The following is a 27,636-nucleotide window of genomic DNA, read 5'->3' on the forward strand; positions in this document are numbered from 1 at the left end:
GTGTTCGAGCAGGACATTTCTGGAGCAGGACAGAATCTGTAATTTCATTGGGTGTTTAAGAAAAAGAATCTTCAAGATTCTTATAATACCCATAAGTCACAAAGTTAGCAAAATGTAAGGTAAATTAACAAATGGGGAACGAAGATTGGAGTTTGTAGAGACCAAACATGCCACACATGTCATTTTGGTTAACCATAGTATGCAAAGTCTGAAACATTAACCCATTAGACTTTACAAGAAAACATGGGCCAAAACAACATAAAAGGAAAATCATTCATGAGATGGGAAAATTAGATGCATGTTTATACATTTCTCAAGTGGTTATATACAGGTCCTTCTCAAAAAATTAGCATATTGTGATAAAGTTCATTATTTTCCATAATGTAATGATAAAAATTAAACTTTCATATATTTTAGATTCATTGCACACCAACTGAAATATTTCAGGTCTTTTATTGTTTTAATACTGATGATTTTGGCATACAGCTCATGAAAACCCAAAATTCCTGTCTCAAATAATTAGCATATCATGAAAAGGGTCTCTAAACGAGCTATTAACCTAATCATCTGAATCAACTAATTAACTCTAAACACCTGAAAAAGATTCCTGAGGCTTTTAAAAACTCCCAGCCTGTTTCATTACTCAAAACCGCAATCATGGGTAAGACTGCCGACCTGACTGCTGTCCAGAAGGCCATCATTGACACCCTCAAGCAAGAGGGTAAGACATAAAGAAATTTCTGAACAAATAGGCTGTTCCCAGAGTGCTGTATCAAGGCACCTCAGTGGGAAGTCTGTGGGAAGGAAAAAGTGTGGCAAAAAACGCTGCACAACGAGAAGAGATGACCGGACCCTGAGGAAGATTGTGGAGAAGGACCGATTCCAGACCTTGGGGGACCTGCGGAAGCAGTGGACTGAGTCTGGAGTAGAAACATCCAGAGCCACCGTGCACAGGCGTGTGCAGGAAATGGCCTACAGGTGCCGCATTCCCCAGGTCAAGCCACTTTTGAACCAGAAACAGCGGCAGAAGCGCCTGACCTGGGCTACAGAGAAGCAGCACTGGACTGTTGCTCAGTTTTGCATGTCATTCGGAAATCAAGGTGCCAGAGTCTGGAGGAAGACTGGGGAGAAGGAAATGCCAAAATGCCTGAAGTCCAGTGTCAAGTACCCACAGTCAGTGATGGTCTGGGGTGCCATGTCAGCTGCAGGTGTTGGTCCACTGTGTTTTATCAAGGGCAGGGTCAATGCAGCTAGCTATCAGGAGATTTTGGAGCACTTCATGCTTCCATCTGCTGAAAAGCTTTATGGAGATGAAGATTTCATTTTTCAGCACGACCTGGCACCTACTCACAGTGCCAAAACCACTGGTAAATGGTTTACTGACCATGGTATTACTGTGCTCAATTGGCCTGCCAACTCTCCTGACCTGAACCCCATAGAGAATCTGTGGGATATTGAGAAGAGAAAGTTGAGAGACGCAAGACCCAACACTCTGGATGAGCTTAAGGCCGCTATCGAAGCATCCTGGGCCTCCATAACACCTCAGCAGTGCCACAGGCTGATTGCCTCCATGCCACGCCGCATTGAAGCAGTCATTTCTGCAAAAGGATTCCCAACCAAGTATTGACTATTGTGTGCATAACTGAACATAATTATTTGAATGTTGACTTTTTTTTTGTATTAAAAACACTTCTTTTATTGGTCGGATGAAATATGCTAATTTTTTGAGACAGGAATTTTGGGTTTTCATGAGCTGTATGCCAAAATCATCTAAAATATATGAAAGTTTAATTTTTATCATTACATTATGGAAAATAAGGAACTTTATCACAATATGCTAATTTTTTTAGAAGGACCTGTATATATACAGGTCCTTCTCAAAAAATTAGCATATGGTGATAAAGTTCATTATTTTCCATAATGTAATGATAAAAATTAAACTTTCATATATTTTAGATTTATTGCACACCAACTGAAATATTTCAGGTCTTTTATTGTTTTAATACTGATGATTTTGGCATACAGCTCATGAAAACCCAAAATTCCCATCTCAAAAAACTAGCATATTTCATCCGACCCAACAAAAGAATTGTTTTTTTTAATACAAAAAAGTCAACCTTCAAATAATTATGTTCAGTTATGCACTCAATACTTGGTCGGAAATCCTTTTGCAGAAATGACTGCTTCAATGCGGCGTGGCATGGAGGAAATCAGCCTGTGGCACTGCTGAGGAGTTATGGAGGCCCAGGATGCTTCGATAGCGGCCTTAAGCTCATCCAGAGTGTTGGGTCTTGTGTCTCTCAACTTTCTCTTCACAATATCCCACAGATTCTCTATGGGGTTCAGGTCAGGAGAGTTGGCAGGCCAATTGAGCACAGTAATACCATGGTCAGTAAACCATTTACCAGTGGTTTTGGCACCGTGAGCAGGTGCCAGGTCGTGCTGAAAAATGAAATTTTCATCTCCATAAAGCTTTTCAGCAGATGGAAGCATGAAGTGCACCAAAATCTCCTGATAGCTAGCTGCATTGACCCTGCCCTTGATAAACACAGTGGACCAACACCAGCAGCTGACATGGCACCCCAGACCATCACTGACTGTGGGTACTTGACACTGGACTTCAGGCATTTTGGCATTTCCTTCTCCCCAGTCTTCCTCCAGACTCTGGCACCTTGATTTCCGAATGACATGGAAAATTTGCTTTCATCCGAAAAAAGTACTTTGGACCACTGAGCAACAGTCCAGTGCTGCTTCTCTGTAGCCCAGGTCAGGCGCTTCTGCCGCTGTTTCTGGTTCAAAAGTGGCTTGACCTGGGGAATGCGGCACCTGTAGCCCATTTCCTGCACACGCCTGTTCACGGTGGCTCTGGATGTTTCTACTCCAGACTCAGTCCACTGCTTCCGCAGGTCCCCCAAGGTCTGGAATCGGTCCTTCTCCACAATCTTCCTCAGGGTCCGGTCACCTCTTCTCGTTGTGCAGCGTTTTTTGCCACACTTTTTCCTTCCCACAGACTTCCCACTGAGGTTCCTTGATACAGCACTCTGGGAACAGCCTATTTGTTCAGAAATTTCTTTCTGTGTCTTACCCTCTTGCTTGAGGATGTCAATGATGGCCTTATGGACAGCAGTCAGGTCGGCAGTCTTACCCATGATTGCAGTTTTGAGTAATGAAACAGGCTGGGAGTTTTTAAAAGCCTCAGGAATCTTTTGCAGGTGTTTAGAGTTAATTAGTTGATTCAGATGATTAGGTTAATAGCTCATTTAGAGACCCTTTTCATTATATTCTAATTTTTTGAGATAGGAATTTTGGGTTTTCATGAGATGTATGCCAAAATCATCAGTATTAAAACAATAAAAGACCTGAAATATTTCAGTTGGTGTGCAATGAATCTAAAATATATGAAAGATTAATTTGTATCATTACATTATGGAAAATAATGAACTTTATCACAATATGCTAATTTTTTGAGAAGGACCTGTAGAATATGTAGGATTAACGGGGTTTACTTCTGCTTCTCAGTAAGAATTAAGTGAGTGTCACATCTCTCAGGAATTCCCTTTTTGGGGTCGTAAAAATTCTTATCAATGTAACAGGACACTGAGATCTGCCAGTGGTGTTATCCTCATTGTGATGTTTTTTTGGGGGGAAGTTACACAGATCTTTGTTGGGAGAGTGAGTTTGCTGGACTATTCATTAAATATAATAAATAATTTGTTTGTATGTGATTGGTCCAGACGCTACACAGCCAATCAAATTATTTCCTAATTTATAGCACATGCTGCAGTCTTGTTTATAGAACATTACTAAAATACAAGTTATTGTCTGGTTGTGTGGATGCTAATATAGCTGTCATTATAGTTTTCATTCTTGGTGTGAATGGGCCTTTATTACAGTCAATTTATGATGCCATCATTATGGGTATAAATATTGCTCAGGTTATTATTATAGTAAATGATGTACACATATTTTTTCAAGGCAAAGGATGTAGCAGAACAAACGTTTCAGCTGGCCTTGGACAATTTTGGGTTGATTCAGTACAAGGGAGCTCTCAGGTATGCAACACACACAGCAATCACACTCTGGCTATAAAAAGGCCCAGAAGAAATCTGAGACTTTATTTATTTATTTGTTGCTGCATTTTCTGAGCTGGTGTACCAATGTATACTATGATTTGGATTTGAACATTATCATATCTGTTAAACAGCTGAGAGCACTATTTTCTTATCAGAAGGTGAAGTATGATCAAATTATCCAAAATTGTATTAAAAACACTAGCGAATGTGAACAACACAAGAGAATGTGTAGAACTGCCAGACGTTCCCGTTGGCATTCAAAATTGGCGTTCAAATCTGCTTAACTCTCTCTGGGGTTCTGAGCATTCAGATCACTTGTGGGCCTTTGCCATAAGACACTGGTTACTAAAAGTGATGTAATGTGAGAAAAAAAAAAGCTTGCATTGTGAATTGAGAATCTTCTTTGTCTACTTAATTTAGGTCCAAAGCTGTGTTCAGCATACAGGCTGTCAATAATGAGGGAATGTGAGTTTCTATACACACACAGCTATTCCCTTCACATCTTACACTGTATCGTACACTTTCCATTTTCTGTTCTTTCTGGTTTATTACGTATTTCATAACTGATATAAAAGATAAACAATCTTCGTTTGTATAGAATCATTCCCCTCAGTGATGAGGACAGTCGCTTTCTGGTAAAAACTGTGAGTAAAAACTTTTCAAACCCAGCTGCAGCTTTTCATTGTACGGCTGACTAAATATTTTCATTGTACAGCTGACAAAAGGCACCCTTCTCCACAGGCATCCATGATGGTGTATGATATCCCAGATTCCCAGTGTGGAGAGAATCTAGGATCAATAGTTTTCTCTGAATCTTTTCTAGAGTCCAGCGTTTACATTCAGCAGAGAGGTAAGAATCCATTTACTGACTGGATTCAGTTAAAGACACCCTTTGGTGAATGTTGTTTGTTTGTCTATGTGTTTTTTTTTTGTGTAAATGTACTTTAAGACAAACCATGTGCAAATTCATCAGTCAACACCATTGCTGAATATTTTTTTCTAAAAAATGGTACACAAACTAACCTTTTAAGTGCTAAAAGACCTGACTTGTGACTGCAAGGCATCTCTTCTTCTGCAGATGGCGCCCTTTCCTCTGATAGCTGTTTCACTGTGCTCACCTCCTCAGTTCCTCGCTATGTCTGCTGGCTGGTATAGTGCACTCATATCCTCGCTCTACATGTGCAGAGATCATTTTTGATTAAATAACGAATTAATTGATTTATTAACTTCTGTGTGTTATAGGTAGATGAGGCTGATGTGCGAATGTCTGAACAGGCTCAGCATCTGCTGAAGGTGAAGTTTCACAATGCAGTGGTTTGTGCAAAACATTGAAGCTCCTCCCTCATGGTGTTCTAACTCCTGTATATGCTTTAAAACCTGTGTGTAAAAACAGGTTGAGGATGGTACGTGTTTGGGCATTCCTCTTACAGTGAGAGACTCTGCCTACATGTTCTCCCACAGCCTGCTCTCTACACCGGAGCAAGGTCAGATTTCACCACTATTGGAAGGTCATGGATTCAAGTAGTTCTTGTGAACAGGCAATAATGCTTTTGTAATGTCTTTGTCTTGTAGGGAAGCTGGTGTTTTTCTCTGAGGGTATCCTGTTTGTACATCCACATTATGGCTCCATCACACTTTCTATGAGTCATATCAGCACAATTAAACTCTATGATGGGGTGAGCAATGTTCTCATTCATGATATATGGGGTCAGAAGGATGCAACTTGATCAAAAGTGACATTAAAGTTTCTATTTCAATTTTCAGCTTTCAGCTTTATCATCACAGGAATAAATTACATTTTAAAATATATTAAAATAGAAAAAAGCTATTTTAGATTTTAATAATATTTCTCAATTCTATTGTCTTCATTGTATTTTTTATCAAATAAATGTAGCCTTTGTAAGGATAAGAGACTAATCAAAAACATCAATTTTCTACTTTTGAACAATATGCATATATTATCAGTGATGTGTTTGTATTGATTAAATGCATATAATTTTTTTTTTCCCTCACAGGGTTCTCTGTCTGATATTTCAGTGCTGTTCATAGAGTATCAGACCTCTCTGCTTCGACACCTTCCATTCCCTTTACACGGCACTGAGCTCTCTCTGGCCATCGCTGTACTTCCCAGGACCAAGAGCTACAAAAGCTTCTATTCACAGGTGCTCACACACACACACACACACACACACACACACACATACATATGCAGGTGGAACATTTAGCTTTCTGTCGTCCTGCAGAGTTGTTGTATTCTGTTTAGTGTTTGGTTGTAAATGAGTCGTGATATGATTTGCAGGTCCTGCCAGCTTGGCATAAGTCAGACTCTGGACTGAGAGTGCAGCACGTCCTCCATGATCAGCTGAGCCCTGAGCACAAGAGCATGTGAGATAACACTTCATTCTGAATTAGCTCAGCCAACAGCATATGGCCTGATCTGTTAAGATCTTATTTTGTGCTTGAGCCCAGAGGTATCATGATGTAGCATAATGGTATCCGATGACGTGTTTCCTCTCAGGTACTCAAGGCTGTTTAAGCTTCATGAAACACATTCTCCAGCGGCAAACAGCCACAGAGCTGTTCTGAAGACTGCTTATCCACAGCTGCCAGAGCAGGACAGGTAACACACACACACACACACACACACACACACACACACACACACACACACACACACACACACACACACACACACACACACACACACACACACACACACACACACACACACACACACACACACACGTACACAAATAGACCTTGTACTATCCAACATAGGGATGATGTGGCAGAATGTCAAGCAATAAATCAACTTCTTTCTTGTTAATCTGAACTTTTGATCTTACAAGCTATGACTATGACAAGTCACAAGACATTTTGCCGACTGCTTGGTTTTTGTCTTTGTGTCAATATGGTCCAAAAATCTGTCTATTTTGCATTATTTAATGTAGGTTCATATATTTTTCTTTTTCATTATAAATTATATCATCATAATCAACTTACATTTCAAATTATCTAGTGTGTATATATATATATTCTTTTTATTTTCTTATTGATTTACATTAAGTTTGTTGCTTTGCTTATGCACATTGGTGTTCAGGTTTCTACAGCATTTTGCCATCAGCAGTAGCGTGGGAGAAGAGTCTGTCTGTAGCGACCACTTGTCTACTGTGTTTTCAGACACCGTACCTGAAAGCATCATACTCGAATCCAACAAAAAGGTGAAATGCATTTGTATACACGGAACACAGTCACATAATCTAACCGACAGGTCAATGCTGGAGGAAACAGACCATATGAATAATAATAGATAAACGTGTTTGTGTTTGTAGGTGGTCCTCTCTATCATTTCAGGCTTGCCGGGCAGTTATAAGGAGAATCTGTGTAATTTCTTGATGGAAGTGAATCAAAATAGCACCAGGTGAGAGAACAATCAAGATACCGTGAACTATCATTATAACTGTACTTATACTGGAAATATATTTAAAATTGGATGTGGGAGATTCCTAGTGAGCAATATTTATGACTTTAATATGTTTTGCTGTACTACCATTGGAAGATGATTCAAACCTAATTGCAATTTGTTCAGTGGAAAGTATTTTAGATCATGGTGCACAAATTACTATCTTTATACTCCTAAACTGAGTACTGTTCGATTGTCAGGTGTGAGGTGTTTTACCCTTCTCTGGAGGGTTCTGAGGATTTCAGTGCATCACACCTTCAGCGGTTCCTGAGCTGTCTTCTGGCCAAACAGAGGGACACAGATCTGAATTCATCCAGAGTTCTGCTGCTTATACCAGGGTAAGACCGACATTAACACTGGCTTAGAACCTTTTGGTGTGCGCTTTGAGGTTCACATTTATTTAACACTTGTGCATCCTTATAGGCATTTTTGTCTTTTTCAGTTTTGTTTTTTTATCACTTTGCCAAATTTTATGCAGTTAGCATGAACACAGCACAGTTGTGTATTTTTATTGGAATTTTACTACTTCACCGCCATTTCCCAAAAATCTATTTTGCTCTAGGTGCACAAAATACTTCCTCTCAGCGCCTTTTGGACAAAAATATCCCCATTGAAACCCATTACAACTGCAGTTTTTAATCCCAGGGCCATTTAACTATAAAATGATGCAATCTTTGTTAAGACGATTTCATTCTGTTGGCAAGGCTTCAAAATTTAAATTTGTACTGTTTTTTTTTTTTACCAGATAGTGCCATTTTTTTTTCTTCAGGTTTGGCCTATTAAGCAAATATTCGCTTTATTCCTGTTTTCTGCTTCAGCAAAAACAGGCACATTTTGTTTGTGTGCTTGTAATATTTGAGAGAGAAAACTCAACTGCAAATCTAAAATCCAATCACTGTGTGCAACAGTGGAGTTTTGCTGGCATCCAATGGGGAAAGTCTGTTACTGCGCCCAACCAAAATCTTACAGAAAGCTCATTTATTGAGATATCAACCTCAAATTTGGAACACAACTTATTTGGATTTATGGCTTTGATTTTCTAGCCACTTTAGAGTTCAACTTGTTTCATAAAATATATATTTTATATAAAATGTTCATACACCATTTTAATAAACTTAAACCTATTTAACTTTTTTTTTGGATTTACTTATTAAGATTTTATTACTTCAGCAATAATCTGCCAAGCCGGGTCTTCTTAAAAATTTTAAGCTTGGGAGCACAGACTTAAGTTTGGTCTCATTTTAATGACAATTTTTTGAGACGGACATTTTTGTCCACTATGTACCTATGTGTAACTTTTTTTAATTATTGCACAAGGGTTGAGTCACTCACTATGTATTGAGAAACAGTTAAATTAACTGATCATTGTTTTTGTAACATGAGTTTGTGTGGTTATGTGTTGTAGGTACACTGATGTGCTGGATGTAATCCAGGCAATCACGGCTCATCCAGACCGACAGGTTCACAGCCAAGTGACAGTGGGTGCCGTCTCAGCCTGTGTCAACCCACTCACATCCTTCATCAAACACAGGCAAGAGTGTTTCCACATTCATATTGTAAACGCTGTAATAATAATTATATGTCATTATGCAATTATAATACAAGTCACTAAAGGGCCTGTTAACACACTGTAATTTCCCTTGGTTGATGTCATATCTGAAGCTCTCTGAAACTGCTCTTCACAGGCTTCTCTTCCCCAAACTCCTGGAACAGTGCAGTCAAGGTAAGTTTCTCTCAATATGGTGAGAGTATTTGTGCATGTTGTAGAACAGATGATCAGATCTGTTTCTTGTGTGAGGTCATATCATGTGGAATCTAATTTTTCTTGGATCTTTATAGATAGAATGTTCTTTGTACTATGAAACCTATTATACAAAAAAACTTGAAAGATAAAATGAGACTGCCTGGATACATTTACAAATAAACAATGCAACTTTCTATAGCTGCTTTTCCTCCATCAGGCCAAACGGTTCTAAGAATGGTAAGGAACGGTTCCAGTTGTATTTCCACTTGAGCCTAGTATGGCATGATTACAAACCGTTCTCGTACCAGAACCATGCTGGTAGAATGCGTGTAGTGACATCGCAACTCAGGATTTGTCACTTATCTGTTGCCTGGCTACCAGTTTCTCTGTAGCTGGCTAAGCGTGCTATTTGAGCTACGTAAACACAAATTAATAAAATTAAAAGAAATATCCGTAAATATCCTCCATAACGCAGTCCATATTTACATATCATATCATTTGTAAACTCTTGTGTTACCAAGGCAATGACTGACGCATTTGTTGTCACGTTGTCATGTGTTTGTGTTTCTGGTCTGTTGTGAGCACATGACTGTCTTGTTATTTCTTGTGCCATGTGCTCTCCTGTCTATTGTCTAACCCCGCCCATCTTGTTATCAGATTATTGATTAATTTGTCCCACCTGTCCTGCTCATTACCCTCCTTTGTTTGTTCCCCTATTTAGCCTCCCTGTGTTTGAAGTCCTGTGGTGGTTCGTTGTCAATGTTTCCTGTTTCCTTGTGCTACCTGTTTTTGCCTGAAACCTCTCTTGTTTTCCCCCTCGGGGTTGTTTTGTTTATAGCTTGTTTTATTTTGTATTATTTAATAAACCTCATCTCATCCTGCTCTTGTATCCTCATCTCCGTTTAACTGTTCTGTGACATTTGTATTGCATTCCAAAGAGCTCTGTTATCATCGCACCGTAGAAAATGAAACCATATCCGTGCCGGCTGGCCCTGAACAGCACGGAATGGAATGGTTAAGCGAAGAGAATGGTTTGGCCCGACGGTGGAAAAACGGAGTATGTCTGCATATCTCTCTGAAGAATCCCATGATTAGAAACAAGTGTTATTTTTAAAAACGTCCCTGATCATTTTCGTCTGATATGAACAATATCAATCAAACTGTACTGAGTGTATGAAGACAGTGAGCCATCACCAATGTGCCCTTAATTAAAGCAGCCTCATTTAACCTCAGCACTTTAGGGGAATTGCCCCTGTAATAATTGCACTGTAAGTAGTTTTGGATAAAACATCTCTTATATGATTCCTTATATGAGTTTTTGTTTTAGGTGTTGTCAGCAATGTTGTCTTCACGGGTTTGACTACTGAGCAGAAGCACCCGCTTCTCAAACGCATGCAGCAGCTGATCCGTGCAGCCAATCCCAGAACTGCATTTATCTTAGCAGAAAAAGGGGTGGTTCGAAGGTTTGTACAATGATAATTCCTCTAAAAATTACCATTACATTTAAGTGAGAGTGTGTCAATGTTTTTTTTTGTCTTGTAGGACTGAAGATATAAGTCTTATTCTGGATGTCAGCAGTTTCTCACAGTCTCATATGATCAATGCACGATACCTTCTGTATCCTGGCTGGTAATAGTCTCATTCTCTCCTCTTCCTAGTACATACAAGTGGATGTTTAACTATACTGGACTATACTGTGTATTGTTTCAGGTGGGAGGGCCGGTTTGTGTCTGGAAGTGGAACTTTGTCTATTTCTCAGCATCGTATTGAGTTCAGACGTCCATTAGAGAGAGCGTTATTTCTGCAGCGCTGCAAAGGTAAGCATCTTTTTGTGTGTGTATTTATCATAATCAATAAGACTTTCACAATCATGAAATTCTAGTTTGATTATTTTTATTACAAATAATTAGCAATTTAATTGTCTTTTTTGTTCATTTCACTTGTAGTCTAACTTAATACACATACATACTTTAATTTAATCGCACCGAAATACAATATGTTTGATTTCCTTTGTAAATAAATTTTGCACAGAGCACTGTTGTTATTAATTAAAAAAAGACCACTGAAATTGTTTTCATTAATTGAAATGAAACTGAAATAAAATAAAATATAAATGTTCGATTAAAAATAAAAATGAAATAAACGAAAATTGGAAATTGATTGCCTTAGCAACTAACTCAAATAGATTAAATGACTTATTTGAATTAAATTACTACTACTAAAACTTAAATAGAAATATATAAAAAACACAAGCAAAAACTATAGTTAACGTATACTACAAAAAGCAAAAGCATATACAGTAAACATTACTAAAACATGAACCACATTATTTAAAAAAAATTCAATGAAAACTGAAATGTTAAAAATAGCAGCTAATTCAATATATTATATTATGCTATAGTATATAAATAATACTAAATTATCACTGGCACGGAGTAGAATGACATGAAGAAGTAAATTCTTCACACAGCATTGTAAGGTGGTCTGGATAAAACCCTGAAACTTTCATTTAGCACAAAATGTATTTATTTATTTAAATATTAAGAATGTAAATTGGGTCAGTTGCAGTTATAAACAGAACATCTCTTGAGATGAATTGAATTGAATTTAATGGCATATTCACTTTAAAATTATTTTTTTTACTCAAAGTAAAAACAACTCACTTTTTCTCTGTCTCGGTTTCTTTTCTCAGCTCTGAAGTCCTCTCTCAAACCTAGCCCTTTCACAGGAAACATCTATCACATCAGTGGGAAAGTGCTGTTCTCTGGTAGGGCAATCCGTTTTCATCATCTCCTGCTAGATCTGCATTTGTTTTATGGGAAATACAGTGTGACATAGTCAAGAATCAACTAGGATTATTTATAAATGTACATTGTTTGATTCCAGGATGTCTCTTGCTCTGGTTTTGTCTGTGTAGTTAATGTACGATTTTCCTATGAGAAGTAGTAGGCAGGGGGCCTGTGGGGTAACACCACACGGTAGGACTCTCACTTCTGAATCCTCAAAGTGATGTGGCCTGCACACATCTATTCTCACTTTTTTTTTCTCAGTCGTTTTTTCCTCTGGTCACATTTTTTGGAGTTTTTTTTTGCTGTCCTCTGTTCCTTTGAATCTGTGGTGTAGTTGCATGGAGAGAGTGGGCAGATTGACAGAATGGAGAGAGCTGAGTGATTTAATAGTGCCTGAGTTACAGCACGCTAGATAGTGTAGTTCATTTAGGACCAGTACGGTCCGAACGCCATCTGTGATGCCTACTTATCCCCATTAATCATTGTTTCGTATGGAAATCTTTTGTTATATATATATATATATACATTTTTTTGTGCCTACGTTTGGTTTATTGTGTTTTTCTTTTGTTTTTTCTTTCTCAGATCCCTGTAAGTTTTTGTAACATTTTCTTAACATTCAGTGCATTGTGTTCAGTTGTTTTCAAGTTTGACTCCTTGCTTGTTTGTAGAGTGCAGAGTTGTAGTCCACACTGCAGAGGAGTGATTGATGGGATGGGTGGCTGTTGGCACGCCATGCTAGACATAGCTCCGTCTGACGACATGTTTGATAAATTAGTGTGCAGCATGTTAGACTCAGTGTGTGTGTGTGTGTGTGTGTGTGTGTGTTTCTGACTGCATTTGGTGTCTGTTTACACTGCAGACAATGACAGACAGATGGAGGTAAACTGTAACTCTATCAGTGGGAATGTGACCGTTGCCCCCGAACAGGGGACTCACCATGGCCCGCGGACAACAAACAACTGTTATCTAATGTTTCATGGAGTGGGCCTCACCCAGGAGGGGCTGAAAGACTGGCTTCGGCATTGTGCCAAACAGGTAAGTTCTCATAGGTTGGACCAGGTGGAATCCGCAGCCGCCTTTTATATTTTCTGCCCTAATTTTGTGGGAGGTTAAACATTAAAATGTTTGCTGAGAGCAACAACATTAGTATTATTATCATATAACCCTAAATATTTAATAAACACAAATTTTATGAATTACGGGCACTCCACATCTGTGGATGCAGATTTATAGAGAGATGGAGATTTTATGCAATCATGCGAGGGTTAGCGCCTGAAAATGTCAGTGTGTTTGTGTTTCACAGAAAGTTATAAAGAAAATCAAGAAAAATCAGAGGACGCTCACTCCACAGGAGATCAAATACATTCATGTGAGTATACACACACTTGCACGCCTTTTTACGTCACCAAAGCGGATCCTGCTTCGGTGGTTTAAATACTTAAATACTCATTTAATGTGTTTATAGGTGAAAAGGCACCTGGATCCTCTCCCTTCTGGTTACTTCTACAATGGTCATCACTTTGTCAGTTTCTTTGGAGAAAAGCAAAACTTCCATCCTCGTATCTTTTAATTCTGGTAACTTGTTAACCAGGTTAAAAATCTCAATTTCATGGTAGTGAAATTTTCTCGGTTACTCTACCGTACAAATGTTTAGGGTCAGTAATATTTTATTCAGTTATCTCTTTTGAAAAGTTGAATAAAGTTAAACCAAATATAGTTTTAGAGTTTTTAGCAAAAATAAATTGTAAACACCTAATAGTTTTACCATACATTTTTCTTGTCATGAAAATGGCCACAGAAGCTGGCATGGCATTACAAATAAACAAACATTCAGCAAGGATTCATTCTTTTGAGCTTTATATTCATAAAATAATGATAAGAAATAATTCAGCATATTAAAATAATATCTGAACAATGGATTAATGTAATAATATTTTACTTATTGTACATTTTTATTATATTTTTGATCACATAGATGCAGCCCCGTGACCATAAGAGACTTTTTTTTAATCTTACTGACCACAAACTTTTATTTTACTTTCAACCTAATGTCTGCATACTGAAATAGAAGCATTCTGTCGATAACCACAGATAATATTTTTTTTTATCCGATAAGAAGGCTAAATGTTTAATCAGAAGGAATTTTGAAAAAATGGCGCATTTGCACAGCTAAGCTTTCATTTTAAGCGTATTACTGTAAATTCATTTATACAGACTGAGGCATCAGTTCAAATTATTGTGAGCTGTAATCGAAAGCATTAAAACTAATATTGACAGTATTGAATATTACTGTATGACAGAACTGATGTGTTCGTGTGATTCTATGTGTTATGTTGCCATCACGTTGATTCCTTACATGTGTGCATTCAGTGATGGATCAGTTCATTGATCAATACGTGCACGACGCCAATAAAGAGATTGAGCGCTTCAACAGAGAGGTGGACCTACAGCCACACGCTGACCTCTTCGACCCCTAAACCCCTCATATGACAAATTCACTTTACGGGGAGAGGGAGGGAGGTCACTTTACAATCACTAACGTCCACTATCCAATTACTCACACAAAACTGTCCATTTCACAAGTTAGAATGAGGGATTTGCTGTTGAGGGATGAGGAGGATTTAGCTCACAGCCAGGGGGAAATATCACATCCTAATGAGAGATCCTTTACCCAGCATACCATGACAGTAAATAATACTAGCACCCTGAGAAAGCTGAAACGCTGTTGTGCAAAGCAGCAATGCGAAAGCCTGTGTAAAGGGCTCACAGATGTGTCAAAACAATCCTGTTAAGAAAATATATTTTCTCTGTATTACCAAATGAAAGTTAAACAGAAATTAGTGGCTCGTATATAAAAGATTTCCAGATCGTTACATTCTTTGCAGCGTGCATGCTGTAGTGGTGAAGCTCCCTGCAGTGAAGGTTGTCCTACTGTAATTCCAGTGCCTAGCAGACATATTGAGCTGAATCGTAATGAAGTTTGTCAGTGAGGCTGAAAGTGATCAAACAGAAGGCTCTTTTCCAGCCGTGTGCATCTGGAAAGGCAGGTGCACTGCACCTGCCCTCACTCAGCCTCTGTCAATCTATCGACCCCTGCTGTGAAGAGCAGGGCTGAGGATCTCTCATGTGCTGCACTTCTCTTTTCAGCCATTCTGAAGTGATTAACTGACGCAGCGGTGCTTCAAGTTACCCCATTTTGGGAGGGTTAGGGTATCGGGTTGATGAAGGGTTTATTATAAGGAGTTCTAATGTGTTCTTAAACAGATTGACTATTTAATGTTGGGTTCGTGTAGCACCTGGAATCTGTTTGGTGTGTTGAACCTGTGCTTGCAGAGTGTGCACTGGTACAAAGGCATGGCAGAAACAGAATTAGTGTGCATATATCACCCCTGTACTGTACTAGATCTGTACCGTTCAGTATTACGGTCATATTTTAGCTCTATCCTGGGGTGTATTGTTCTATGCATGTTTACTTAGACTAATCACTCACAGCAGGAGAGCAGCAGTGTCTTTTACATGTGTATACACACACATTTGACCTTTTGTCTGTAAGACAAGCCTTAAAAGTAATGCTTTTTAAACGATTACGGCGCCACTAAAAGAGCAGATGCACTTCCAAAGAAACTCGGACACTGCTGGTCTCTTCTGTGCTGCAATATACTGTACCGGTGTTAATACACTACATTGTTAGCAGCTCTTTCACCAAGCCATATTCACTTTTTGGTCAGAGTTACTGTGGAGATTTATGAGCTACATAGTGCTAATGTTACTATGTGCTTTTTTAGTGTTCCTTTTGAGATTTATAATATAGTAACTTCACCTTTTATGTCTCTTGAGATTTCTGTACCTTGTCAGTATGCAAGTGCAGTTTTACTCAAGGCCGCCCTTTTGTGAACAAACTCTGAAAGGACGTTGCTGAGATGTAGATCCACGCTAAACCGAGAAGCAAAGGGAATCTGACTACTTGCTAATAGGTGACAGAGCCTCAGAGGTAAGCAGTCACTTCATGAGTGCTGAAACACAATCACCGATGTGCCGTGCACACACACTCACGCTCATTTAGCTCGTGGTGGTGCCATTAGTCAGATTCTACACAGCAGCTGTCCTTAAAGGGTACAGGGCTACGAAACACTTATATAATGTGTAGTTCGAAGTAGCTGCAATTTTTAGCACATTCTATCCGCATGTGTTAAGATATCTTATCAATTTCTATTTATGCTAACAGAAATGCCTTTCACCAAACTGGAACAACCAAGAAAGAAATTGCTAGAGTTCGATTTATTTTTAATATTGGAAAAACGTGATTTATCTTTGCAAATTCTATTTTTCTAATGCTGTGAAATTGATTAAATTGGAGCCAGATGATAGTATTCCTCAGGCGAAGCAGATTCTCTGACAGATATTTGGCTGTCGCTGCAGAGTCTTGGCAGAGAGCAGGGGCATCCCTGGGCAGAGCCAAGCGCCAGTGTTGGTGAAAGGATAGAAGAATTGTTTATCTATGTTAGTGTAAAGGGCCAGTAAGGGTCTGCTGAGTAACAGGAAGGCACTGGAGGGCCACCGTGTAAAACTCAAGACAAAGAAAATTTCTTGTCTTAGACTTTGGCTGATGAATTTCGAAGCTTTTTGTCATAAATGCACACTAAGAATCTGGCTTTTGCTCCTCACACAGACGACTCTAGTGAGGCCCTCCAGAGGCACTTTCTGGTATTGTGGGCTTGAACCCCCTCTGGCCCGCACAGCTGTGCTCATCGAGCTGAAGTTAGAGGAATAAAACAGAGTTTGGTGGAAAGATTTTTGACATTAATGTCAAGGATAATCTTAAATTAGTGGCTTCAATGCTATTCAGATAGGAGGGATAGATTTATGTCTTTTTCGTTTTGATTTGCTTAACACAAACCGGCCTGGGTTTTCCAAAGGGTTAAAGAGAAGCACTTTTTATTAGATAAATATTCAGACTTTCAATGGTCACTGAAGGCTTGTTCCTGAGTCCTAACCAAAACTTTTATCTTGTCCCTAAATCTGATAAATTTTTTTAATAACCAACCAGAAGCTGGTCATTCAGACAGCACATGTCTCGTGTTCTCAGGTATCTAGTAGAGTAGGTAACACCAGCATAGAAGTTTATTTCAAACGTCTTTCACAACCGGCCTACATTTGGTGCATTATTTTGTGGATGATGTGCTGTGCTTCGAGGGCGAACAGTAGAATTAGAACAAGCTAAAGGGCTAAATGATTTCCAGTTGCTGCTGGCTGGCTGGGGACAAGCCTGAAAATTGAAAAAGCTAAAAATGGGTATTATTAGCTTAACGTTATTTGCACAAAGCTAAACATGCACCCATAAGGCCTTGTTTTGGCGTTATGGGGAAACATTGGACCTTTTTGACCAGGAGGGAAAATGTGGAATTCAAATAGATTAACCATTCTTTACCTCAGTTTCAGAATATCCAGTGCTCGGAGTTCATGATATCTTTGATATCTTCTTAAATGAACAATATTTCAGATGGTTCTACTTGAAAAGTGCCAAAAGTTCTTAAATAACTTTTTATTGTTTTTGTTTAAAGGGGTTAAACAAAAGTTTGTAAGAAAAATCAAAATTTAAGTGTTGTTTGCACAAAACTACTGTAACTCGTGTTTTCTCCTGTGACTGATGCTTTTTTCCCCTAATATATATTGTGTATTTATGACAAAATAACACATTAAAATATTTATAAGCTACTTCAGTTCCATTGATGGGTTATTTGTATTGTCTGTCATTCATATTAGTCTATTCAGTGAAACATGCTGGCAACAAACATCTTCAGACAAAAGCAGCCTGGAAGAGAAGTGTGTTTGTGTGTGTAAGGTTATCAACTCAGCAGTGGGTTTATCGCATGGTGATAACATCTTTAAGGATGCCAAACCCAGCTTAAACCCTAATCTCTGGGGCCTGCAACAACAGAAGCTATTTATAACCTTGTATGTGTATCTGTAATATGTAATCGAACACTGTTTTTGTGTGTCAAATTGAGGCCTACCACACACATCCTTTTCCTGGCCTTCATTTAGGGTCCCTGCCCGCCCCACCTTCTAAAATTCTGGCATTCAACCCACTGTGACTCTAACGCACCCCAAGTATCTACACACACGTCTCAGCCCAACCTTAGCCATATATACAGCCTGCATTCTACTCTAAGGTGGGTTTAAAACAATGCGCTCACCCTCTTGCAGATACAATACCCACATTTCTTTCAACTTACATCAGGCTCCCTTCATCTCTCCCTGGAGACGGTACCCACCCTTTGCACACATAGCAGCCATTGTTTCTCACTGGCCAGTGGGACGAGTTGAAGGTTTCATTTCTGATGCACTGGTTGTTATGACTGCATCATGCATACCCTACTAAGGCCTGTTTATCTCCCATGGCTCCTCATAGTGGAGTAAAGCGAGATTTTGGCACTGGGTGTTTGATCCAGATAGTCAAGATTTGGGATGTTAGCAGAATGTACATCAAACCATCTGTTTAGAGTAAAATATATTTTTACATTTTATAGCATTTCAAAGCTTTTTATTTTTAAAGCAAGTTTAGATTTGTGTTGCATAAATATATATATGAATTACAATTTGATTAAGATTTACGCATTTGGCAGATACTGACTTCAAGCTGTAAAAAGTCATGCATTCCTTGGGAATCAAACCCATGACCTTGCTGTTGTTAGCGTCATGCATCATCATGTTAAAGCTACATTGAACATGGCAGGTGTTTGGTCATCTCTGTCCTTTTGATCACTGTCAGGGATTGATGAATAGGATGGACAATAATTGTCCCTTTTGTTGGACACACACTGAGGCCAGAGTGCCCTTTAATCTGCTTTAATCAGAGTGTCACTTCATGTCCCTGACACTTGTAGTGCCTAAGAGGCAGATGAGATATAGACTCTCCATGTCACAATGCAAATATAGCATTCACACACACGCATACAGTGACATAAATGTCATTAAGAAGCAGCTTATTCAAAATATGTGTGGCCATTATCACGCTTCGACCTTTGTAATGTATGCTTTTGCTCTATTCTTTCCCCTATTTAGGCTACGTTCACACTGCAAGCCAAACCGCCCAATTCCAATTCTACTCAAATATGATATTGACCACAGTTTAAAAATTGGGGGTCGGTAAGATTTTTTAAAAATGTTTTTGAAAGAAGTCTTTTATGTTCACCTAGGCTGCATTTATTTGATCAAAAATAAAGTAATACCTGTAATATTGTGAAATAATATTACAATTCATTATATTTTAAAATGTAATTTATTCTTGAGATGGCAAAGCTGCATGTTCAGCAACATTACTTGAGTCTCCAGTGTGGCATGATCCTTAACAAATCTTTCAAATATTCTGATTTGTTGCTTGAGTAACATTTTGTATTATCAATGTTGCAAATGGTTGTGCTGGTTTAAATTTTGGGCTCAAACTGTGAAACATTTTTCAAGGATTCTTTGATTGGAAAGTTCAAAAGAACAGCTTTATTTGATATATACTTATTTTGGTAGCAATGTAAAGGTATTTACTATCAGTTTTGACCCAATTTGAAGCAAAAGTATTTAATTAATATTGTTGATTATTTCCAAATTCAAAATTTCCAGAAATTACATCCAGCTATAAGAATTAACTCAATACATGCACATTTTATTATTTTTTCATTTAAGAATTAGATTTAAGTTTATTCTTCTTACCCTAACAACAAAGTTTTGTCATCTTTCAGGCATAAATCTAATTCATTTTAATGAAAACAGTAGGCTACTTTTAAAGATATGTACTCTCTTACACAGTTTAGCTTGTTGTTAATTTATCTTATGTTTTCATATTTCTATGAAACAACATATATATCTGATTTATTTTCAAATAATATTATGAAAGCGAACCAGATCATCGAGGTGCACACTTTTATCCAAAATTTGAATGCATGTCATAGGGGGAAAAAAAATCAGTTGGACCACATTGAACTGCAGTGTGACCATAGCCCTTGTGTCCTCTAGACAAAAGTATGCTCTGTTCACAGTTCATTCTCCCGGTTAAGAACATCAAAGGTCATGAGAACATGCATGTCATTGCTTTCTTTAGTGACAGCAGCCAGCTTGAGTTGTGTGGCATTTCCTGTGACTGCCTCACCTTCCCAAACTCTGCTCTTATTCATCTTCAGATCCGTTCGTTTCTCCCCCACGACACACACTCTTTGAGCACCTGATACTCGCACGCGAAAACTCACTGATCTTTGTGGACCCAGCACACCTGTGCGGGGCTCCAGCAACACACACCCTCTTCCCCACGCTGAATATACACTGGGGAATGGATCTCCAGGCTTTTCACACACACTCCTGATAATAAAGTCACACAGCGACATGTAGTCCTGCTCAGGGGGTTTCCGTCCATAAAGAGCAAGACGATAAACTCCCGCTCTGGGCGCGCACACACTCACAGTTACCTTAGTTTCTGTAAATGTCAGGAGTACATATCGGGACAGAGGAAAATGGGCCTCCTCGTGGAGCTCAGCGCAGAGGACCGCATGTATTTGCATGTCTGGCGTGGCACAATGGAAGGTGATGTTGCACCGCCCCTGTGGTGCATTCACTATCGCCCCCGTGTGGCTGAAATGGGACAGTCCGGCTTCTTGAGTGCGCATCCCGGGACCACACCACAAGCCAAGGTCTGCAGGATACAGAACATTTGGATCTAACCCTCGACTTTGACGGTGCAGCAGGTAGTTCCCGGCATTTTGAAAAGTTCCACTTCCACTATTGTAATCCCGCACAAATACAGACAGCCGGTAAAATCCTTTGTACGGGAACATGACGTTGCACACCAGCTGCTCTGCTGTGATTTGCAATGCAAGGCAGCGCTTGGCCGTAGCGGCGTCGAGCTCGTGGTGCGTGAGTTCACACACCATCATCAGAGGTCGTGTTGTGTAGAGGATCACCTTGCACTCGCCACCCTCACCCACCTCCACAGCCTCTTCTCCTGCGATGCTGCAACCCTTGACACCTAGAGCCGATGACCCCGCCGCCAGGCCCCAGTTCAGGTAAGGGTTATCAGGAAGGGCATGTCTCTTCTCGATACTCGGGCACTCCAGCTCAAGAGAGCAAACCCACCGCAGAACACCAGGTTCACCCTCTCGTCGGGCAAACAGCTTCACCTCGTAGCCCCCAGTCTCTGGGGGCAGTAATCGCAGCCTCATCCCTTGTTGAGTAACAGACAAGAGACCACAGGAGCTGTCAGCCTCCTCCTGCTTTAGAGTTCCTGTATCGGGATCCTGCTGCCTCATCTCATATGAAAAGGTCAATGGTCTAGAGGATCTCACAGACACAATTGCTTCCCCATCGTCTGTGGAAAACCAATTTTGACACATTTAACACAATGTTACAGTAATATTGTGCCTACGTTCACACTGGAAATTTTTTAGCAGTGACAACCACATTCCTAAATTCTTAAATTAATGCACGGAGAACCACTCCTGAATTTACGATGGTTGACATAAGAGGCTTTTGCAACAGTTAATTAAAGGAGCTAGTCACCAGGGCAGTCCCCTGTGAACAAAATGTTCCCATAGAGCAGGGATGGACAACTCCGGTCCTCGAGGGCTACTGTCCTGCAGAGTTTAGCTCCAACCATGTCAAAAATTATTTTTTAGTAATCCTGAAAACATTGATTAGCTTGTTCAGGTGTGTTTAATTAGGGTTGGAGCTAAACTCTGCAGGACAGTGGCCCTCGAGGACCGGAGTTGCCCATCCCTGCCATAAAGCCAAAAAATTTAAATTGTCAACCAGGAAAATGGCTCTAAGTATGAACATGTTAGCGTGTGTAGGGAGAAACTTTCCATTGGGGCAAATGAAGTCTGGTTTCACGTTAGTGTCACATGAATAATGCTGCGCGTTTCAAGGCACTTCAGTGGGCCTTTAAGCATGCCATTCAACATCAACAACTCCATAGCGTAAAGGTTGAGAAGGGCCTGGCATCTGTCCATCCGTCGGCTTCTCGAACAAAAAAAAATGTACGGTGGTGGGACATGATTTTGTCCATCAGGAATTGATTGGATCATTGTGGTTTGCTATTGCTGTGTTCTCATGTGAGTGACAGGTTGTCCCGCCCTCACACCATAAACACGTCAGCGGGGTTAAAAAATGCATCTTGAGACATCCTGGGTTTTCCAGGAGTGACACTGCATAGCTTCAGTGTATGCAGCCATTCTTGGTACCACTATTTATTTAATATTCTTGGCTGCTTTTGCTGCAGTGCATACCATAGAAAGTATTCAGTAAGTTTTAGTTACAATGACTTTTTTTCTCATGAGACAGTCTAATCTCTGTAGCAAACAGTCTAAACTATTTTCTCAGAGCTTCTCAACACGAGCTGATGCCAGCAGCCGCCTATTATCTCACTGTAGTGTAACACCGTGTGCTTCACTAATCCTCCCTTTTGAGTTTCTGAATTATTCTGATATGCATGTGTGTAGTTGCGTTGATAGTGTATGTTCTGTGTCCATATGCACACCTGTGATAGTTTTGTACTTTGTAGGTCGTGTGAGAGTCAATCCAAACTGATAAAATGCTGAGGTCTTCAAGGGTCTCATTTCAAACTCTTCCATAGAGATGGGTGTGGTGAGTAGTTGCCAGGTCTCGTCATCAGGGAAATGTGAGTTTATGAACTCACTGGGTTCAGTCAGGAAATAAAAGTCATCATACCTGAAAGAGACCGACATCAATACTTATTATTGCAGTTGTTTTTCATTGCAGTATGTGTCCTCAATATTTTGCATCCTATTTCCTTAGAAGAGAGACTTTAAATTTGAATTTCAACCAGATTATTTTTTGATGAATTGCAAACTTTGATTTTGAAGCAAAAAAGGATTTGTAAATCAGAAAAAAAGTCAAATATAATATCAATATAATATAACATAATAAAACTGTGAAGTCTACCCCGGTGTAATTTAAGAAGGGACTGAATATACTGATATAATCAAATACAACGTACAATTAAAAACTTGATTCATAGTCATGAGTTAAAAGTATAGAAATACATTTTCAGTTTATTGCAGAATATTCATAAGATAAAAAGTTTCGAGTTAGGAGACCGTCTTGTTCACATCATTCACAATGCTTCATAGGAATTAATGAGTGGTTGCAGTCTTGTTTTTTTTTCTGCAATTCTTTTTTGGTGGATCGTTCTTTTCAGGAGGATTTATTGGTAGTGTAATTCACTGGCTAATAAGTAATTTTTTTAAAAATCATTTTGACATAACACTGACTTATGGTTGCAACAGAATACCAGCAGGATATACCATTGATTAATAATATCAGAATTAACCCTATAAAGCCTATTGTATTATATTTGATACAAAAATAATTTCTAAGGCCTCTAAATTATCATCATGATCAAACATTTGCTGCAAAAAAACAAAAACAAAAAACAAACCTGTTGTGCACAATCTACTTTATGCCTTCTGTCATCGGATTGATAGTTTGAACTTTTTAGCAAGTAAAAAGGCTTTTAGTACAATTTTAAAAACATCAGTCTTATGGTCATGATACACGTCTTTTTGCAGTGAAATCTTTGCTGATTTCTATAAAGTAAACGTAAGAATAACTGTTTATTTTTAGTAATATTTCAAGAGGAACACTTACTAGATTGAAGCAATGTTATTGCATTTCATTGAATTAAATTTTCCTTCCCAAAATAAAAACTAGAGAACTTTGATCATAAAACTAAGTTTTTAAATATCATTTTACGGAGACATTTTTTCTCTCCCAGGAACCCACCTCTTACATGCTGTACAATATACACAAACAATGGTGTATGTAAAAACTACTTATGATTTGTCAGTATGAGTGTACTGTATATGTATAACTGACACTCAGAGGAGCCTTACCTCTTCACAAATGTTTTGCTTTTCATATCCACAGTGCCAGCGCCCCAACAAGCATCAAGCAGCCACCACTGACCCCCTACGAAGACACCATTCCACTCATGATCGGAACGCTTCTCAGCTAAACTGTGCCTTGCCTGGTATCCAATGCCTTTGCTGTACCCACTCACCTCCACACACTCAATGCCCAGCTCCCTAGAGAAAGAGAAAATTCAGAGCCGCGTTCTACTGGCATGATGTGTGTATGTACATACTGTACCTGTGGCCATTTACCTGCACATTTCCACACAGAGACTGGAGTATCCACTACATACACCCTTTCCCTTCCTGATGACCTCGTCAGATGAGCAAATCTTCTGAGAAATACCAAGGTATCCCTCTAAATCATACTCTACGCACACAAATGCATAAGACAATTTGCACGAGGAAGAACATTCATAAAAAGAGTTAAAAGTTAAACAAAACTGAATTAAAAGTAAAACTTGAAGTAGAAAAAATGAAATATTTTGTTCTTCTAAAACATACTCCAATACTTAGTTTTTTACAGTGCATGATGCATTTTTTGCATGTGCAGTTACCAATATTATGGCATAGCCAGATCCATATAGCCCTGAGTTTTTCCAGATCATTTCTGCTCCCCTCAGTGACTGCACACGCAATCTTCTGAGCATCAAATACTTCCAGCTCCCTCAACTGAAAAACACATATTCATGCCTAAATCTATTGTTTATGAGAACAAAAAGGACAAAGACTTGTGTGTTGTCTGTTACCTCTTTTCCTTTCTTGATTGAGAATGTGTCTACTTTGTTGAAAATATCAGTGTTGGAGAAGAGCAATTTTCTGGGTTTCCTCTGGGAGGAGGAGACTGCAGGTAGATAAGGTCTCCCAGATTGCGTGCCAGGGCTGGCAACTGAGAGGGGTTTCACAATCTCCTCTTGGCTCTTTTTCACAGTGCTCCTCTTTCTTACGCTCACTGACTTCGCCGCGCTCTCGGCAGACAGTTGGCGCTTTGTGCTCGGCCTTTGTTCCTCACAAAACTTCCCTTCATAGTTCTCTAATAGCACCTTATGTGAAACTGCATTTTCTTGTATCGGTACAATGGTTAAGAGCTTTGGGTCATTTTGCTCCACTGACTGTGAACCTCCTCGGTGGCTCTTATTAGTCAAACAGACTTTGGTGCTGTTCTCATCCCTCATGCTGTTCTCATGGCTTCCAGATACATTTTGAAGTTTGTATTTCACCACACCATTTTCAACTTTCAAATCAAAGTTTTGTTTTTGCGTTTCATTGTTTGAGTCTGTGGCAGTTTCTTCTGGTTGGTGGCCTCGGTTGCTGGTTTTTGTTGTGATTGGTTGTTGATCAGTTTGAGCTTCATCCATGCAAATGAGAGGAAAAGAAAACATCTGAACCACAATATACGTCGTTCTGCTTGTTGCATCAGTTTAAATCCAGAAAATAACATCTAATTACAAAGTAGATACTTCAAATTATCTGTTAGTTTTAAAAAGCTCCAAAATAACTTTGAAATGTCATTATCTTACCTTTTGCAGTTGTGAAACTCATACCTTCTGTCACTTTCAGAAGTGTTGGTAGTGGCAGATTTATTCAAGTTTTGTTTTCTATTGGAGGGGTCTGTCTATATTTATTTTCTCCCTGTGTCCACCCCTATGAAAGGATAGCACGCTAAAAATACACTTGGACTTACGACAACCAATGAGCTCAAAGATACAAGAGGGGGGTAGAAAGAAGGGCATTTGATGTTGGCACGAAGGGTGAAGAAGGTTGTGGTTGGTAACTGATAAATATATTAAATACCAAACATGCGTAAACAATGTCCATCTTGACTTTGTTAAGGGTATTTAAATCTTTGTGGGAAAGTTTAGTCTACTCAGGATGAAGAAATAAAGTGGAACACACACACACGCACACACACACATTAATAACAATAATTCATCACAACAATTCTCCTTCAATGCATGTCTTGGACTCATTAACCTCATACTCCAAATTACTTTCCTTCTGTAAATATGGAAATTGAAGCTGACCTTAGTGGATACTGTCGCTATGTGCGGGAAAACAAAGCAGTTTTTATTTCCATACATAGAGACCCTTACTCCAAAAACATCCTCATTGGCTCGGGCTCCATGTCAGATAGGCTGTCGGGGGCCCTCAAGAGTCCTCTTACATACCCCCCTCTAGCAGGCTGAATTACCTCTGACCAATTACCCATCGGCATTGTGCCAAACTAGCAATGACTACAGTTGTGTGTTTATTCATGAAGTTCTCCCCTCCAGGTTTTGGAAAAAAATTTGTCTCTGCTTAATTTTTCCTGTTTCGTTTGCATCATGTTAAAATGAAGGACTTTTCCATGTACATGCAGCCTTGTAGATAACACGAGGACATCAAGTGATGGAGACATGGTCTTTCTCATGCTCAAGAAGATGTGATAACATAAAAGTCCAAAAAATAGCATTGAACAGTACCTAAGAAAAATGTATCAGGCATAGTGTATTGTCTTCTATCTATATCTAACACTCTTAAAAAAAATAAAGGTTCCAAAAAGGGGATTTTCACAGGGATGCCATGGAAGAATCATTGTTTGTTCCGCAAAGGACCTTTCAGTGAACAATTCTTAAGAGTCGTTTTTTTTTCTTCGTGTAAAGAACATTTTGAGAACCTTTTGTGCACTTGAAAGGTTAAATTCATGTTAAAGTTACTTCATGGAACCAAAGATCCCAAAAAGGAACCTGCTTTTTTAAAAGTGCATGTAGAAATAAACACAATAGGCCATTGGTTATCAATCCTTCACCTGTAATGCACAGTCCTGCACTGCACATGGTGGATGTCTCCATTATCTACTACACCTGATTCAACTCATCAGCTCATTAGTAGAGGCTCCACGAACTAAACAGGGTGAAGCAGAAGGGAGACAAATGTCCAGTGCTGTCAAGGATCAGTATTGAGAATAGACAATAACACAGTGTTCTCCTCTAAAGTTGAAGCAAATCCACACAGTAGCTAAATGTCAGTTTTCCGAATAAAGAATCCAAATTCGGGCTCTCACAACTTGTATGAAAAAAAAAATCATCTATAAAACTAATGCAGGGTCTTTCAAATTGCCAAAGACTGCACGTGTGCCGCGTTCTCTAGTGGGAAAACTTTTTCCCTCATACTAATTTTAAATCATAGCCTACATGTTAGTTATCCGCGTGCTTAATTCATTTAATGTCACTTTTAAGATATTCATAAACAAAACAAAATCTTTTTTCCCACTTACATATACTCAGTAATGATATTGATGGACCATCCGTGTCGTCCAGTCGCTCTGTTTTGCTGGAGCGTGATTGGTCCAGATTCACGAGCTTTTGTTCTCGTGTGCTGCACTCCTTGAGCTCGTGCTGTCATGCACACCTGTGGTACACTCGCGCGCACCGCTAATATGCCTGCCAGTGTTTCACACTCAGGAGAAAAGAGAACAACTTGACTAGTTAGTTTGGATATAGAGGTAAACTAACTGTCAGAAAACATTCCCCTGGATGTGATTTCAGTTATTTTAAGGTATACCAAACTGAAAGACGTCATGAAGACGGATAAAGACGGTAAAGACATGAGGGGAGTGACTGTTAACCGCTTTGCTGAAGGTAAGAATATTTACATCTAAAGGTGCAAGGTGATT

At 39.1% G+C, this 27,636-nt stretch overlaps 3 protein-coding genes across 10 annotated transcripts in view; 2 read left to right on the forward strand and 1 right to left on the reverse strand.

Moving 5' to 3' along the window:
* Positions 1 to 17,784, forward strand: part of dnaaf9 (dynein axonemal assembly factor 9) — a 32,484-nt gene extending 14,700 nt beyond the window's left edge. Inside the window, exons 14-37 of the mRNA XM_077237439.1 lie at positions 3,976 to 4,052; positions 4,494 to 4,538; positions 4,672 to 4,717; positions 4,815 to 4,923; positions 5,152 to 5,222; positions 5,316 to 5,366; positions 5,467 to 5,557; positions 5,646 to 5,749; positions 6,089 to 6,235; positions 6,373 to 6,458; positions 6,592 to 6,693; positions 7,174 to 7,294; positions 7,406 to 7,494; positions 7,737 to 7,874; positions 8,942 to 9,067; positions 9,222 to 9,259; positions 10,608 to 10,743; positions 10,823 to 10,909; positions 10,991 to 11,097; positions 11,973 to 12,047; positions 12,929 to 13,104; positions 13,373 to 13,438; positions 13,535 to 13,628; positions 14,440 to 17,784. Of these exons, the coding sequence (XP_077093554.1) occupies positions 3,976 to 4,052; positions 4,494 to 4,538; positions 4,672 to 4,717; positions 4,815 to 4,923; positions 5,152 to 5,222; positions 5,316 to 5,366; positions 5,467 to 5,557; positions 5,646 to 5,749; positions 6,089 to 6,235; positions 6,373 to 6,458; positions 6,592 to 6,693; positions 7,174 to 7,294; positions 7,406 to 7,494; positions 7,737 to 7,874; positions 8,942 to 9,067; positions 9,222 to 9,259; positions 10,608 to 10,743; positions 10,823 to 10,909; positions 10,991 to 11,097; positions 11,973 to 12,047; positions 12,929 to 13,104; positions 13,373 to 13,438; positions 13,535 to 13,628; positions 14,440 to 14,546 (2,289 nt within the window). The 3' untranslated portion in view covers positions 14,547 to 17,784. The remainder of the gene's footprint in view (positions 1 to 3,975; positions 4,053 to 4,493; positions 4,539 to 4,671; positions 4,718 to 4,814; positions 4,924 to 5,151; positions 5,223 to 5,315; positions 5,367 to 5,466; positions 5,558 to 5,645; positions 5,750 to 6,088; positions 6,236 to 6,372; positions 6,459 to 6,591; positions 6,694 to 7,173; positions 7,295 to 7,405; positions 7,495 to 7,736; positions 7,875 to 8,941; positions 9,068 to 9,221; positions 9,260 to 10,607; positions 10,744 to 10,822; positions 10,910 to 10,990; positions 11,098 to 11,972; positions 12,048 to 12,928; positions 13,105 to 13,372; positions 13,439 to 13,534; positions 13,629 to 14,439) is intronic.
* Positions 17,785 to 18,591: 807 nt separating this feature from the next.
* Positions 18,592 to 27,419, reverse strand: ky (kyphoscoliosis peptidase). Of its 2 annotated transcripts, XM_077237464.1 has the most exons (9): positions 27,238 to 27,349; positions 26,770 to 26,864; positions 25,502 to 25,625; positions 24,731 to 25,329; positions 24,539 to 24,653; positions 24,234 to 24,351; positions 23,964 to 24,155; positions 22,589 to 22,779; positions 18,592 to 21,421 (listed from the first exon to the last, which is right to left on the reverse strand). In XM_077237464.1, exons 3-9 carry the CDS (start codon positions 25,521 to 25,523, stop codon positions 20,097 to 20,099), a joined length of 2,562 nt encoding a protein of 853 aa, XP_077093579.1. In that variant the 5' UTR covers positions 25,524 to 25,625; positions 26,770 to 26,864; positions 27,238 to 27,349; the 3' UTR covers positions 18,592 to 20,096. The 2 variants fall into 2 exon arrangements, with proteins under 2 accessions (XP_077093579.1, XP_077093580.1); XM_077237465.1 differs by lacking the exons at positions 25,502 to 25,625; positions 26,770 to 26,864 and having other exon boundaries at positions 27,238 to 27,419.
* Positions 27,350 to 27,636, forward strand: part of slc4a11 (solute carrier family 4 member 11) — an 85,372-nt gene continuing 85,085 nt past the window's right edge. For 2 of the 7 annotated variants that reach the window (XM_077237444.1, XM_077237442.1), the window contains exon 1: positions 27,400 to 27,601. In XM_077237444.1, the coding sequence (XP_077093559.1) occupies positions 27,541 to 27,601 (61 nt within the window). In that variant the 5' untranslated portion in view covers positions 27,400 to 27,540. Of the gene's footprint in view, positions 27,602 to 27,636 lie in introns of all 7 variants that reach the window. The other 5 variants (XM_077237457.1, XM_077237451.1, XM_077237449.1 and 2 more) reach the window with 4 other exon arrangements.

Source organism: Siphateles boraxobius, unplaced genomic scaffold (assembly GCF_051911475.1).
Source record: "Siphateles boraxobius isolate OS27281-9 unplaced genomic scaffold, OSU_SipBor_1 20, whole genome shotgun sequence".
NCBI classification, from domain to species: domain Eukaryota; kingdom Metazoa; phylum Chordata; class Actinopteri; order Cypriniformes; family Leuciscidae; genus Siphateles; species Siphateles boraxobius.